Here is a 16,662-nt window from a genome sequence, read left to right as displayed (position 1 = left end):
AAGAAAACCAATTTATATATTTTTATTCAAATCTTCCTTAAAGCTATTTGGCATGGTTTCAACCCTTAAAGGTTTAAACTTCGTACTATGTAGAAAACTCAGATTCAATCCCTTACAGGTGACAGTTGAAGTTTTATTATTCTGACTTGTTAATGTTTTCATGTCTTTATGCCTATGTGCCCAGCTAGCTTTAAATCTATCGAAAGTGGGAAATAAGTCTTGAATTTCTTAGAATTGTAATGTATTACTATTAGAAAGATACCCTGATTCATCATGCTATTTTACAAATGAAGAACTACAGCCAAGAGAAAGGCAGTGAAGTATCTGAGGTCACAGAGCGAGTTAGTGGGAGAGCAAGGACTTCCTTTCACCATTTAGTTTGTTCATCATGGTGATTCGTGAACAGAAGGCACAAAACTAGTTCATGAGTTTGGGGAGACCTGCCTTTCACCTTTGCCCCCACCTCTTCTTTCTTTTTCTTTTGACAGACCTAAAGGGCAGGAGGAGGGGAAAAAATCTATTAGAAAAAATAATAACAGGAGAAAAGAACACAAGTGCAAAACAAATACCACATGTGATAGGACGAGTGAGGCATGAGCCTCACAGAGTGTCAGGAATGGGCAGTTTAAATCCAAACCCTCCATCAAGTGCTTCTGGTCTCAAGTGCCCGTTAGGAATAGGGAGAACAAATGGCTGAGACGGATGCGAAGACCAGCACTCGTGCCACGTGAGAGCTGGGGGAAAGCTGTGGTAGCTGTAATATGATAAGTCAAATCTGGGAAAAACTGCCACCAAAATTTCTGTCTAATGAGAACAATAATGCTTAGTTCTAGCAGGATGATAAATGAGAAAATGCTGTGTTCTTGGACAGCTAATACCTCTTAATTTTAAAATTCAATGTAAGTCTGTTTTACCAGCTTTTAATATCAGTGAATTGATTAAAAGGAACAAATCACAAGAATCTAGTCATTTTTATGACTTTCTTAAATAATATTGAGGTCACTCTTCACCCCTATACATACAATTCTACACACAAAAGTGATAAATATTATGGAAATTAGAAGAGAAATAAATGCAAAAACTAAGATCATGGCAAATGTAATCTTGCCTGATCATATTTTCTTTACCTATATATATTTAAGTTTTACATAGCCATTGGCTTCTCCTCCAAAGAAAGTAACTAGCTCAGTGATGATAGAGGCCCTGTCATATAAGTAAACAATAACACATGAATTATTTTTAATGAATGACCGACAGGATTGATGGGATTGGAGACGGCTGATTTAAAAGGGTGTATTACACACTGATTGGCAACCCACAGCGCAATATAAATGTGGTTTTTTTAGGTCCATGGTTTTTTTTAAAGAATCTGAGCCAACATTTACAAATTGAGAAATTTTACATTAAAATTTCAGACTTTTGTCTTCTTTTGAAAAATTAGTAAATCTGGCCCACATCCAGCAATACAACAAGCAGTTGCTCTTATTTAGAAGAGAGACTGAGTGTTGGCCTCCATTCATTAATGCACTTCCTCATTCAACAGATATTTTTTTGAGTGCCTACTGTGTGCCAGGTATTAATCTAGATGCTGAGAATACAGGAGTGAACAAAACAGACAAAAGCCCTGCCTTCATGGAGCTTATGTGCTATCAAGATATGTTACCTATTAATTGCTAAGGAGAAAACAGTGACGGAGAGAAAGGGAATATGATTGGTGTGCATGCGGAGTAGGATTGATATTTTAAATCAGGGCCTTACTGAGAAGGTGAATTCTGAGTAAAGACCTAAAGGAAGTGACAGAGCTTGCCATGCAGGAATCTAGAGGAAGAGAATTCCAAGCAGAGCGACAGCCAGAGGAAAGGACCTGAGGTTGGAACGTATCTGGCTTGTTTAGGGAAGAGCGAAGAGGCTGCTATGTATTTGCTCTGTTTTTCTCATAGCAGAGAAATATTTCTGTTCCCATGTCTGTATCAAAGATCGGTAAAGACCAAGAGGTCCTCATATTTCAAGAGCAGAGGAAAGCGTATCTCTTTGGGAAATAATGAATATCCCTAGGCAAAGTGTATCTCTGTAGAAAAGAATCATCCTAAACACAATTATGAAATAAAACAGTGGCAACTCTGACTAGTGTACAGAAAAGATGCTGGAGGAAAAATTTAATGAATGGAAAATAGGATTACTACTTCAACAGGCTTTGTTTTTGCATGTGCGTAGTGTGGTGCTGCTGTAATGTAGTAAGTGGGAAATTTTCCCATACATAAAAACCCTTTACAAGTTTGAGTTTATAAAATAGTGTTCATAAAGTACATTAGGAATTGTTGCTGGACAGGTGAAGGCATTTGCAGATACGTACCGTCACCCCTTGGTATCCGCAGGGGATTGGTTCCAGGAACTCCTGCAGATACCAAAATCTGCAGATGCTCAAGTCCTTTATAAAATGGCGTAGTACAATGAATACAGTAGGCTCTCTGTATCTGCAGGTTTAAATCCAAGGATGCAGAAACCCTTGGATATAGAGGTAAGACTATACCTCAGTGAGACAAAGAACTTAGAGAACAGGTTACATGAAAAAAGTTAAGTTAATCATTTGTGTTGTTTTCTGTTGCAGTTGATAAGAATGCAGATATAAATAACAGTAGACTCTTTCTCATGTGGAGATTAGGTTCTAAGTCAGCACAAAAGGCAAAGATCTGGGATGATCAGAATTACTCTTGAAAATCCCTTAGAAAGATATAACAGATCTTTTGTCATTAAGTCCAGCATTATTGTTGTTAGTGGCATCAAGTTGATTCTGACTCCTGGCAACACTGTGTGTAGCAGAGTGGAACCCTGCCCAGTCTTTTTGCACCTTCCTCTCACCTTCTGGCGCTATGTCAGACAGTGCTCCACTGCTTTTCATGGCCAATTTTTTCAGAAGTGTGTGGCCAGGTCCTTCTTCCTAGTCTGTCTTAGTCTGGAAGCTCTGCTGAAACCTGTCCACCATGGGTGACCCTGCTGGTGTTTGAAATACCGGTGGCCTAGCTTTCAGCATCACAGCAACACGCAGCCGCCACAGTACAACAACTGACAAATGGGTGGTGTGGTTCCCTGACTGGGAAATGAACCCTGGGCTGCAGCAGTGAGAGCACTGAATCTTAACCACTAGACCATCAGGCTGGCTAAGTCTAGCATAGCCAGTTTTATTTCCAGTGTTGGAACCCAGAACTCCATTTCCTCAGTTGAGCATCAGATGAAATAGTCTGCCATGTTATATGAACAAAACAAAACAAAACATTTTTTTTTTGGTGAGGAAGATCAGCCTTGAGCTAACATCCATGCCAAATCCTCCTCTTTTTGCTGAGGAAGACTGGCCCTGAGCTAACATCCATGCCGATCTTCCTCTACTTTATGTGGGATGCCGCCACAGCATGGCCTGACAAGCGGTACGTCAGCGTGAGCTGGGATCCTAACCTGGGCCGCCAGCAGTGGAGCACACGGACTTAACCGCTACGCCACGGAGCCGGCCCCAAAACATTTTTTAAACACTAGAATTCCACTCAGCACAGGGATGTAATCACACAGTGAGAAGTATGAAGGGACTAAGCTGGGAGAAAAACATGTTCATATCCCTCCTCTCACACTTACTCCAGGGTATAGTTCCTTGACTGTGTAACATTGCCTGAACCGTGTACAGTATTTCTTTTCTCTCCTCATCCAAGTAGATTCAATGAAGATGTCATTCAGTTCTGTATCACCCAGTTATTTGTACATACAGTTACTCCACAAAGCAAAAGTAATAGGTAGTGTAAGTAGCATGAAATATGATTATTATTCAGTAATAGATTCCTTTTTCTCCAGAATAGTCCCCCTGTTTAAAAGCTATTTAAGTACACATCAAGGCAAACAATTAGTGGCTTTATGCAATCTTTGTGTTATAGCTTACAGTATAAACAGAATTAAATTATACTCTCCCAGTGGTGGTTAAAGTATCCTTTGTTTCAATAGGAGACCTAGATTTTTGAAATTACCAGCTAACTCAAATACTGGGAGGAAAAACATTTTGGTACTAACAGGTTTTCTTTCATTTGCCCTATGCTTTCAGGTAATGACCCATAGATTGCTGACCAAGGAATTGATTTCTAAGTGAGTTAGAGTTGAAGAAAATATATCAGATTCATTGCTTTATATAGGTTAGAATAGCTTGAATTTATTGATATCTGAGGTGTTATTTTCTGCATGATTGACTGCTAAAAATAATGGGTATCTGCAAGATATTACTGAAAAAAGGACAGCACAGTAAAGTCCTTTATTTGACTTCTTAGAGGAGAAAAAAATTTGAAGACCATGTCACAGATCATAATCCTCTTAAGAAAACATTACAGAAGTAAGCAGTTATAAAAGTATTTGAGGCCTGAAAAACACTTGATAGGACATCGTGTTTTAAAATCATTACTAAACTATTTCAGAAGGTTCTAGAAAACATAATACTGCCTCCTCAAAAAAAATATTTTGAGGGGCCGGCCCATTGGCACAAGCGGTTAAGTGTGCACGCTCTGCTGCGGCGGCCCAGTGTGCGCTGGTTCAGATCCTGGGTGCACACCGACACACTGCTTGTCAAGCCATGCTGTGGTGGCGTCCCATATAAAGTGGAGGAAGATGGGCACAGATGTTAGCCCAGGGCCAGTCTTCCTCAGCAAAAAGAGAAGGATTGGCAGATGTTAGCTCAGGGCCGATCTTCCTCAAAAAAAAAAAAAAAACTCGTGTTGGAGATTCACAACAAAAGGCAGGGATTTATCAGAATCATCTGTGGTGTTTCTTCTATCGTCTTTCCTACTTCCCTTTCAAACACAATTCTACCAATACTTTAAGAAAAGCGTACATCATATGTGGAACCTCAGCAACTGTTAAGTCCATTGGTACTGGGCTCTCTGGTGATCTCACCCTTCTGATGCCAGTGAGGGAGAGGAGAGGGTAATGGGCCCACTTTGCTGTGACACACACTACAGGCACAGGCAGGCATCCAGCAAGGTGCTCTTTTGCACAGTTGTATTTTTGGGGACCAAGTTACTGTGGCAATGCTGTAAATAGGAGGAAATTAAATTACAGTATTAATTTTAGTTTGTGTACAATATCCCAGACTTGATACTAAATCAAAAATACCCAGCCTTTATCCTGGATTTTGTGTGTATTATAAATTCTCGAAATTAAGGAGGTTAATTTATAATTCTGAATCTTATATCATAATTTTTTCGTAAATTATGTATATCCATGAAGTAGATTTTATTATTGTATTGTTTTAATTACTGACTTACGTATTTGTAATATGTTCTGTGATTTTTAGGAAGAAACACAATCATTACTAGAAAACCTGTATGTTTACCATACAAATTATTTCCTGGTTTTGAGATGTCTTCATCAATTCACCTCTTCTCTTCCCAAGTACCCAATGGGTCGACAGGTAATCAAAACTTCTTCATTTGGAATCTATAAAGTAGGAATATTAGTAGTTTTTTCCTTTGATTTCAGTAGCATTCAGGCATCAAAATTTGAAATGGATCCAAATCTTACAGTGTGTGCACAATCTAAATCAGTTCCAGCTATACACACGACTGGTAATTGAAATAGTATTTTTTGTTCTAATGGCCACAACTAGAAACAACCAGATGAATCCTGGTGGTATTGCTTCCCCTACAATGTATTTGTGCTAAGCCATTTTAACTTTCGTTAACACCTCTTTGTCATTTACACTGAGAGAGCTAATCCTCCACCTTAGTGAAATAGAAAAAGGAATCTGTTTAAGAATGCTTAATGGTTAACCTTGCATTGTGCCAAGAACTAAAAGGGAAGCAGTACTTCTGCTCCTTGCAAAATTATGCTCCTCTGGCCTTTGTGTCATACATACACCTGTGGACCATCCATAGAGTGGATCTTTAATGGAAGAATTCTGTATTCTTAAATCTCTGCATCCTTAACTTAGAGGTTTAGAGAACAATTATGAATACATGACTTGTTTATAAGATGATTTCTGCCATTAAGCTTTCTTTTTAATAATCACATTATCTTTTTATTTTATCATTTTCTTATTGCAAAGTGACCAGTGATATCAGGCAATCCCAATATAGTCTCATTTTGCTTTTATGTAGATGGTGTTCTTATAAAGCCTGATGCATGTGACAAATGCCAAGACTGTTGTCATCTAAAGAAAATGTTGTTTTTAATAACATTAATGTTTTGTCTTGACCTTTATGATTTTGCCAAACCAGCAGTGTGCAAACTTAGTACATCACTTTTGGTTCCTTACAAGTGTGCTGTTCACTTACAGATCAGAGAGCTGTACTGCACATGTTTAGAAAAGAATGTATGGGATTCAGAGGAGTATGCATCGGCTCTGCAGCTGCTGAGGTAGTTTTTTTGGGTTTTTTTTGTCTACTCTAAGCCTGCCAATAAGTAACACCTTCCTGCAGAACTCTACCTGCCAAGGAGTTTCATAAGTAGCCACGTTATGTCTAATATTTGTATATATCTTGAATTTATGTTTGTAGCTTATATTGTTTTTAATGTGGCACACATCTATTTCTTTGCTAGTTTTACCTTCTTTTTGAATTTGTGAATTTTTTTTTTTTTTTTTTTGCGGAGAAATATTCGCCCTGTGCCAATCTTCCTCTATTTTGTATGTGGGTTGCTGTCACGGCATGGCTGCCGATGAGTGGTGTAGTCTGCACCCAGGAACCCAACCCAGGCCACCGAAGCAGAGTGTGCCAAACTTAACCATTAGACCACAGCGTCGGCCCCTTGAACTTGTGGTTTTTAAAGTAAAACAAGTATTTGTTTAGTCAAATATTGACACCACATGAGGAAAGCTTAGGTATGGATCATTTTCATCCAGCCAGCTTGACATCATGGCAGGGAGAGTAGTGATGGAAAGTGAGCTCACCATGGCCTGACCTGGTGGGGTGGAGGAGCAGCATCACTGGGTGAAATGCACCTTGTGAAAGAGGCCACTGCTGACCTTGCTGAGGGACAACCACGAGTAGGCCGTGGCGTTGATACCTTCCCCCACCTGACCCGGCTCCGTTCACATTAATAATGGATAATTCATAAATTATTTACCTACTGTTATATGAATAAATAAGGTATTTTAGTGTTATTATCATACATCAAAGATCATTTATCATCCCTGACAAATTTACCTTTTAAAGTTATAATAATTTGTTTTCCTTGGCTTTGTTATATGTATGGTGACTTTTTAGTCTTCCATAAAAATAATGACCACGTGGATAGTGAGAAAAGGAAAATCAAGTGTGACTTAAGTTTCTGTAATCTTATAATTTTCCTTAGTGGATACAAATGCTTATATGAAAATATCATAAAGAAGTCTGAGAACTGAAAATTTATTAAGTCTTGGCTTCCTCTGGGCTCACAAGAAAAGAACAGATGGGCACAGTAGGAGGAAAATTCACATTGAAAGCACTTTAAGTCCAGAGACTTAATAATACAAATGTTAGTGATCTAGCAGGTGCAGCTTAAGATAGGAAACTAATTTTATGCTCTCTGGAAAAATAACTCCCCCATGGAAACTAGATTGCCACTGAATGTTTTATTTCATTTTTTTAAATGCCAATAAGAGATTTCTGTGTATTTACATTCTTCAACTGGAATATTTCTGAGACTTCTTTTGTTTTCTATTCAACTCATCATACTATCTCAAACACCCACTTGATTCTTGCTGGGGTTTCTCTTTAACCTTCGTTATTAGTAATTGTCTTCCTTCTTCAGTTGGGTATTTCCAAACTCATAGATTCCTTTGTCAGGAAGGGACTTGTTCTTTTCCTTCTGCATCTCCCTGGTGCTAGTAATCTTGGGGTACAAGTCAAGGATCAAGAATGTCAATTCCAAACTAGGGTAAGGAATCATGAGCAATAATAGTAACCGTGACATTAGTAACTATGGTTTATGAAGGCTTGCAGTGTGCCAGCCACTGTGTTTGTACTTCCAGTATATCTTCCAGTCTAATACTCAAGTACACCTTAGTGGCAGATACTATTAGCCGCACTTTACAGCTGAGGAAACTGAAGCTCATATAGGGTGTAAGTGATTTGCCTGAGATCTCTTAGCTGTTGATGGAACCAGGATTCTAATCTAAGTTGACTTCAAAGCTGTTGTATCTTCCACCCTCCTTTGCTAAGATCTAAAATATGGATTTGGGGATCTGAGTAAAGCAGAAGCAATAAATAGAAAGTCATTTTGCTAAGCTGAGGTCAGAAACAGGAATATAAAAAGCATTAAGGATCAAATATAGCAGCTACAGCAAGGACAGGCAAGAGTCTGGGCACTGCAAGAGAGAAGAGGAATCTGGGAACTTCCAGACTGGAATTCTTCTTTTCCCCTTTGTATAGAGTAGATGTGGACAAGAAGTCAGGGACACTTATCAATTGAGGCATTTTAAGTAGGAATCATCTGAATTTAGGAAACCAGACATTCTTATCACTTGTCTTCAAACAATTCAAGTCGTGAGAGAAAATAAGATTAAAATGATCACTGAATGTTACTTTGGAAAGAAAAACTAGGCACTGTTAGAAACATAGTCTAGTAACATTTCCAATATGAATTTTTTTTTTTTTTTTGTGAGGAAGATCAGCCCTGAGCTAACATTCCTGCCAATCCTCTTCTTTTTTTTGCTGAGGAAGACCGGCCCTGAGCTAACATCTATTGCCAGTCCTCCTCCTTTTTCTCCCCAAAGCCCCAGTAGATAACTGTATGTCATAGTTACACATCCTTCTAGTTGCTGTATGTGGGACGCCGCCTCAACATGGCCAGACAAGCGGTGCGTTGGTGCACGCCTGGGATCCGAACCTGGGCCGCCAGTAGCGGGGCACGTGCACTTAACCGCTAAGCCATGGAGCCGGCCCCTCCCATGTGAATTTTTTTGTTAAGAAGCACCTTAAAGGCAGTATGTCTCTTGAAAAATCCCTTTTATCTGGAAACTGGCATGTTTAAATAACCATAGAACTACTTGATGAAATATTTTGTGACACCTAAAAGGTATTTGATTTCTAACATTTGTATGGAACCACAAAAGACCCTAAATAGCCAGAGAAAGAAGAACACACAGGTGGAGGCATCATGATTCCTGATTTCAAACTATATTACAAAGCTGTAGTAATTAAAACAGTATAGTATTGGCATAAAAAGACACATAGGTCAATGGAACAGAATAGAGAGCCCAGAAATAGACCCATGCATATATGGGCAATTAATTTATGACATAGGAGCCAAGAATATATGATGGGGAAAGAACAGTCTCTTCAATAAATAGTGTTGAAAAAACTGGATAGCCATCTGCAAAAGAATGAAACTCAACCACTATCTTACACCATTCACAAAAATCAACTCAAAATGGATTAAAGACTTTGAACGTAGACTTGAAACCATAAAACTAGAAGAAAACATATGTGATAAGTTCCTTGATGTTGGTCTTGGCAATAGTTTTTTGGCTTTGACACCAAAAGCAAAGGCAACAAAAGCAACAAAACACAAGTGGACCTGCATCAAACTAAAAAGCTTCCGCACAACAAAGAAAACCATCAACAAAATGAAAAGGCAACCTACCAAATGGGAGAAAATATTTGCAAATCATGTATCTGATAAGGGGTTAATATCCAAAATATATAAAGAACTTATACAACTCAATAGCAAAAAAACCCCAAACAATCTGATTAAAAAATGGTTAGAGGATCTGAATAGACATTATTCCAAAGAAGGCATACAGATGGCCAACAGGTACATGAAAAGGTGCTCAACATCACTAATCATCAGGGAAATACAAATCAGAATAGAATGGCTATTGTCAAAGAGGCAAGAAATAAGAAGTGTTGGTGAGGACATGGAGAAAAGGGAACCCTTGTGCACTGTTGGTGGGAATGTAAATTGGTGCAGCCACTATGGAAAACAGTATGGAGTTCCTCAAAAAATTAAAAAATAGAACTACCATATGATCCAGCAATTCCACTTCTGGGTATTTATCCTAAAGAAATGAAAACACTAGCTCAAAAAAATATCTGCACCCCCATGTTCACTGCAGCGTTATTTACAACAGCTAAGACATGGAAACAACGTTAAGTGTCCGTCAATAGATGAATGGATAGAGAAAATGTATATACATACAACGGAATATTATTCAGCCATAAAAAGAAGGAAGTCCTGCCATAACACTGAACTCATAGATACAGAGAACAGGCTGGTGGTTGCCAGAGGTAGGGGATGGGAAGTGGGCAAAATGGTTGAAGGTAGTCAAAAGGTACAAACTTCCAGATATAAAATAAATAAGTCCTGGGGATATAATGTACAGCATGGTGACTATAGTTAATAATATTGTATTGTATGTTTGAAAGTTGCTTAGAGAATAGATCTTAAAAGTTCTCACCACAAGAAAAAAATTTGTAACTGTATGGTAATGGATGTTAACTAGACTTATTGTGGTGATCATTTTGCAATATATACCTATATCGCATCATTATGTTGTACACCTGAAACTAATGTGTTATATATCAATTATATCTCAATTAAAAAAAGTATTTACAAGGAATTTGTAATAATGTGGGAAATATTTGTCATACATTCGTGAGTGGAAAAAGACCTAGAGAATTTTATACTAGAGTTATTTTTAAAATGTATGCAACAAACATTTATGTGTGTGGGGAGAGCATGCAAATATGCCTTATAATATGTCATAATTTGACATGAGTGCAATGGTTCTGCGTGTCTTCCATAATCTTTCCTCTCTCAGTCAACTCTTAGAGCATGAAGACTTATTATGCAAGATATGAGTTGGTTAATTTTTCATGCAACCATGTATCATTCCATAAGGATATATTTAAGTTTTGGAATAGGAAGTGGTAAAAAGGATGCTAACCCAGCAGTGAGCTAGGTGAGTACACTGGCTTTTCCTCGTCAGCTATGAAAGATCTTACGAAGAAAAACTTACCTCTCTATTGGAAAGAATTTCAAAATAGCCATCTAGAAATCAAACACTAGACCAAGAATTTTTCAAACTTTTGAAATTCGAAAAACTTTGCTTCAATAATAAGGTTTTAAGGGTTGATATAAATCATAGCATCCTCAACTTATAGGAACATAATGGATCAGCTGGACCTAAGCATACTACCCTCTCAGATCAGTAGCAGTAGATCGCTACAACAATGATTCTTGGATTGGGGAAAATGAACAGTGTGCCCCTCTTCTTTGGGGAATTTACTATGCCCTCCACCCTGTTAATAGAGACTTACTCATCTAGAGTTATCCCATCTTCTTCCAAATAAGGAAACCAAAGCCAGAAATATTGAGTGACTTTTCTGCAGTTGGCAGAGCTGGAATTTAAATATGAATCTTCAAAGTTCAGTCCATTTTTCAGCCCTATTCCAATTATTTGAGAGGTGATATAAAAGGAAATTTATATGGGTTTGTGGCCAATAGTCCGTGTTCAGAGTGTACCCAAAATTTTAAAATGAGCCAGCAGAGCAAGTTTTTGTGGACTCACTCTGCCCCCCGTCAATCCTGACACTAGTCGTCTTGGCACAGGATACAGACGTATAAATGAAAGGAGCCACAGTGTCTAGGCTGCTTATCCCAAGTGTAACCTTATGCGCTTGCTACAGAAACAGATTTGTAAACTGAAGTTGATTGATAGCTGAAGGAATTTACTTTAGGCTGAAAGAAATTACTCTAATTTCTGAGTAACGCTTTTGAGTTAAACAGTAATATATTAGCAGGTCAGCTCAGCTTTCATTGAATTAAAAAAACATGACCCAAGTAATAATATTAACATTTGATCACTTGAGCTTAGTTCAAAGAGATTAGAGATTTGGAATCTAAATAACACATTGTTTCCTGACTTTGCAGATCAACTTTAGATGATATTTAAAGATCTAGTTATGAAAAATGACACAGCTCCACAGTCTATGAGATCCTTCCTAAATAGCAATAATGTAACTTTTGATGATCTAGATTTGTCCATGAAGAAGCTATATGACACTGCACCATTAAAATATAATTTCTTTTTTTCAGAACAGGGATTGCCAATCCTGAATTTGCATCACATCAGGTCCTCCACAATTATCTGTGGGCTTGTGGTAAAATCAGACAAACAGCTGAATTGTTGAAGCTCATTTTAAAGCAAAAGATATTGAGAGTCACTGTTTTTAGAGTAATGATTTTTAGGCTTTAGTGTGCGTAAGAATCAGCTGAGGTATATTAAACATGTAGATTTCCACCTTCTCCCCAAAGATTCTGAATCTGACTGTTGGGAACCTGGGTGTGGTGGTCAGCAGGACCATTTAAATCTGCATTTAACAAGCACACCACCACATTTGGACAGATGGTCCAGGGACCACACTTTGAGAAACACTGTTCTAGAAAATAAAGGAGAATGAGAGGGGACACCAAAGATTGAGGAAAAAATGAAGCCATCAAAGGAAAAGAAAAGTCCTTATCTATAGAGAAGCTGGATGGCTTTGGGCAGTTGATCTCAAATTTGTTTCAAAACTGGACTAAAGTATTCCACTGCCAGTAGTGAGCAGTGGTTTTTTATCTCAATAAACAGAAAAAAGATCTGAATTTGTATTTTAAGTTTTATTTTTATTAAACATTTAGTTCCTGCTACCACTTTTCTGCTAGTAAAATGAACAAGTAGCTAAGAAATACTAATTTTAAAAATTCAAATAGTGGATGAAACTTAGTTTGACAACTGTTTTTTTCTTTCTCATGAACTAAGGGGTATACTTTTATAGTGCATCAATAAAATATATATATACTTAGAAAAATATAAAAACACATATAGTTTTTAGAAACAACTAGTCGTAGGTCCTTCTAGTTCTTCTATGTGGGATGCCACCTCAGCATGGCTTGATGAGCAGCGAGTAGGTCCGCACCCAGGATCCGAACTGGTGAACCCTGAGCCACCGACGTGGAAAGCGTGAACTTAACCACTACGCCACCAGGCTGGCCCCTGTGAATGTGATTTTTGTAAGCTTTTTTTGTTTTGTTTTCTTCTAGTCTTCACTGATATATTTGCAGGTTTGAGTTTTTGAATATTTTTTGAAGCTGTTTTAGAACTTCAGAAGTTATTATTCAGAAGATCTTTGCATTAGCCATGGATTGACCAGTTTCTCCTTGTAGCCTGTTCTCAATCAGACGTTTACATAATCAGTACCTACTTAACCAAAAATTATTGGCTTTCTTCATGTTGAAGCAGAACACTCCATTGCCCTGCAGGATGATTGCTTTTAATGATTGCTAAATGATTCTCATTCTATCTTAGTTAAGGAAACATTTTTTTATGACAACCTATGAAGCTTTTAACACATTAAGTATCACAAGCCTTTTTTGAACCATTTACCTGATAGCGATATAATCACTTAATCAAGTTCGTTAAAGATATAGCTCTTTTTTGGCATTAATGTGACCTATCTTAGATGTGTTTTTTCCTTTCCCTTTAAAGTAATCTAGTGTGGTGGCTTTCAAACTTTTAAATTCTGATATTTTCTTTTCAATTTTATTCTGTTTCTTTTAAAGCAAAATGCTAGGTGGAATCCACCAAAATTCAAAAGCCTTGTCACAGTCTCCCATTCCTCCTCTCATTCTCTCTTTAACTGATGGTTTTTGCACTCTATCAAAACTACTTTGATCAAGGTCATCAGTAACATCCATGTTCCTAAATCTAATGATCCATTCTCCGTCTTCATTTGCGTTAACCTCTTTGCAGCATTTAACACAGTTCATCACTCCTTCCTTAATGACTTCCAGGACCCAGCCTCTCTTGGTTTTCCTCCTACCACAGTGCATGCTCCTTCTCAGTCTTCTTTGGTGGTTTCTCTTCTCCCTGACAGCCTAACATAACAGTGCCCCCAGGGCTTAGTCAAAAGCCCACACTTTTCTCCTGAGTGCCAGACTGTTAACGTCCGTCTACCTATTTAACACCTCCACTTGGACATCTGATACACATCTCCAAGTTAACATGTTCAAAACTGAATGCTTGATCTTCCCCCTGAAACCTAGAATCTTCCTGTGGTCAAAGCCAAAAACCTGAGTTTTGCCTTCAAAATATATCAAGAATCAAACCTCTTCTTGCCGCCTTCTCTCATTGACCAAGTCACCATCATCTCTCACCTGGCTTATTGCAAGAGCCTCCTAACTGGTTTCCTTGCTTCCACACTTGTTCCCCTACAGATTTTTCTCAAAACAACAGTCAGAATAATCCTTTTAAAATATGTCAGATAATGTCATTCCTTTGTTCAAACCCCTCCATTAACTCCCCTTTTCACTCAGAGTAAAAGCCGCAGTCTATACAATGACCCAACATGATCTAGCCCCCCATTGCCTCTCTGATTTCATCTCCTACTACTTGGTCTCTCTTTCTACTTCAGTCACCTTGGCATCCTTGTTCTTCCTTAACATGCCAGACGCACACCCACCATAGGCCTTTGCGTGCATTGTTCTCTCGGTCAGGAAAATCTCTTCTAGATATTTGTGTGGCTAAGTCTCTTACCTCCCACACATGTTTGGTCAATGTCATCTTCTCAATGAGGCCTAATAACCATTTTAAAATTGAAACTTACCTGCCCACCCCAAACCATCCCCCCCTTACTCTGCTCAATATTTTTCCATAATACTAATTTTTAACATATAGTAACACGAGATAGGTAATGTTTGTGGTCTGTACACCACTTCCCCACCCCTGCTAGAGTGTAAGTTTTATGAAGACAGGGGGTTTTGATTCACTGAGGTGTATCCCAAATGCCCAGAACAGTGCCTGGTAGGTACTAGGCATTCAATAAATATTTATTGAATGAATGAATGTTTTCATGACTACTAATGGTTGAAACCCATTTTGAAAACCCAGTTTGAAAAATGCTGGTCTAGTGGCTAGACTCAGTCCTTACTTTTCGATTTGAGGTGCTATATATAACAAACCTTTTGGGATAAATTAAATTTTTCATTTTTTAGTTTTCAATTAAGTTTTGTTTTCTATTAATTTTGTTCAGTTAGGTTTGGTTTATCCAAAGTGCTTGTTGGAGTCACTCTAGTAGTAATCTAAATGAAAACATAACAGCACTTTTCTGATAGTACCCCTGGTGTTACATAACTTTGAAAGCCAGTTATCCACTGTTAGCAATTTGTACTTATAGATTTTTTCCAAGCACGAACATATATTAAATCATACTATATACAGTGTTCTACAACTTGCATTTTTTTGTTTTTTGTATTTGTTTGGTTGGTTTTTGTAGTGGTAGTTATTTGTTTTGCACCTGATATTCTACCATAGACACTGTGTCTTGATATACAGTATAGTGTGGTCCGTAAAAGCATAGATGCCAAGCCAGACTGGGTTCAAATTCCAGCTGTGCCAATTACCAAACTCTGGACAAGTTACTAAAGTTTTCTGTGCCTCTGTTTTCTCATCTCTTAGCATGGGAATAATAATAGTACCTACATCATACAGTGTTGTGGAGATCAAATGACACCTGGTACATATGTGTGCATATAAATGTTAGCTGTCATCTCTAGTATTACGTCATCATTTATCACCGCTATGTAATACCCTGTATTTTGCAATTGTAACATTTTATTTAATTAGTTCCTTGTTTGATATATATTTAGATTGTTTCTTTTTGTTTATTTTTTTTGTGAGGAGATCAGCCCTGTGCTAACATCTGCCAATCCTCCTTCTTTTTTTTTTTTGCTGAGGAAGACTGGCCCTGGGCTAACATCTGTGCCCATCTTCCTCCACTTTATATGGGACGCCACCACAGCATGGCTTGCCAAGCAGTGTGTCGGTGCGCGCCCGGAATCTGAACTAGCGATTCCCAGGCCACCGCAGCGGAGCAGGTGCACTTAGCCGCTTGAGCCACTGGGCTGGTCTCTGGATTGTTTCTAATTCTTCTCTGTTACAAACAGTAATCGCTGAGAGTGAGTGTGTTTTTGCACATTTGTATAGTTATTTCCACAAAATAAATACATAAACAGACTTTCTGAGTCTAAAATATAAACACTATTGTACCAAGGTACACTTGTGCCAACAATATATCAGTGTTTGCTCCCCACACTCTTGCCCATGCCGGCTATTGTCAGGCTTAAGTATCTTTCTTTGTTTTCTTCTAGTATTTTATGATTGATGGACTGGGTCTTTCCCCGACTCCCACACCATACTCTCATTTTTATTTTATCTGAAATGCATTGAGGTAGTGATCTGTTTTTTTTCAAACTAGTTATTTCCAGAAACTCCCATCTGTTCCCCACTGATTTGTAATGCTACCTTTATGTCATGTATCAAATTCCGATATATACCTTGATCTCTTTCTAGACTCTTATTCTCTTCTATTGGCCTGTCTGTTCCTATACAAGTACCATCTGATTTTAATCACTGTACCTTTTGATATATCGATAGCCCCACTACACACACTCAAGTATACATACATTGTTCCTCTTTTTTAGGAACAATTATTTTTCCAGATAAATTTTAGAATAATTTTATGAGGTTTTAAAAAAATACCCACTGGAATTTTCTTTCAAAAAGTGTTAAATATATAGATTAATTTGGAATGAATTTGTATCTTTACAATATTGAGGGTTAGAACTTAAAAATGTCTATTCATTTATTCAGGGCTTTCATTTTTTATGTCTTACACA

At 37.8% G+C, this 16,662-nt stretch overlaps 1 protein-coding gene across 1 annotated transcript in view; it reads left to right on the top strand.

The window, feature by feature from the left end:
* Positions 1-16,662, top strand: part of ORC3 (origin recognition complex subunit 3) — a 58,026-nt gene that overhangs the window by 27,674 nt on the left and 13,690 nt on the right. The window contains exons 12-13 of the mRNA XM_058566670.1: positions 5,321-5,437; positions 6,302-6,381. Of these exons, the coding sequence (XP_058422653.1) occupies positions 5,321-5,437; positions 6,302-6,381 (197 nt within the window). The remainder of the gene's footprint in view (positions 1-5,320; positions 5,438-6,301; positions 6,382-16,662) is intronic.

This window comes from Diceros bicornis, chromosome 23, assembly GCF_020826845.1.
Source record: "Diceros bicornis minor isolate mBicDic1 chromosome 23, mDicBic1.mat.cur, whole genome shotgun sequence".
NCBI lineage: Eukaryota > Metazoa > Chordata > Mammalia > Perissodactyla > Rhinocerotidae > Diceros > Diceros bicornis.
Note: the sequence above shows the minus strand (reverse complement) of the source record. Positions and strands in the feature narration are given on the sequence as shown.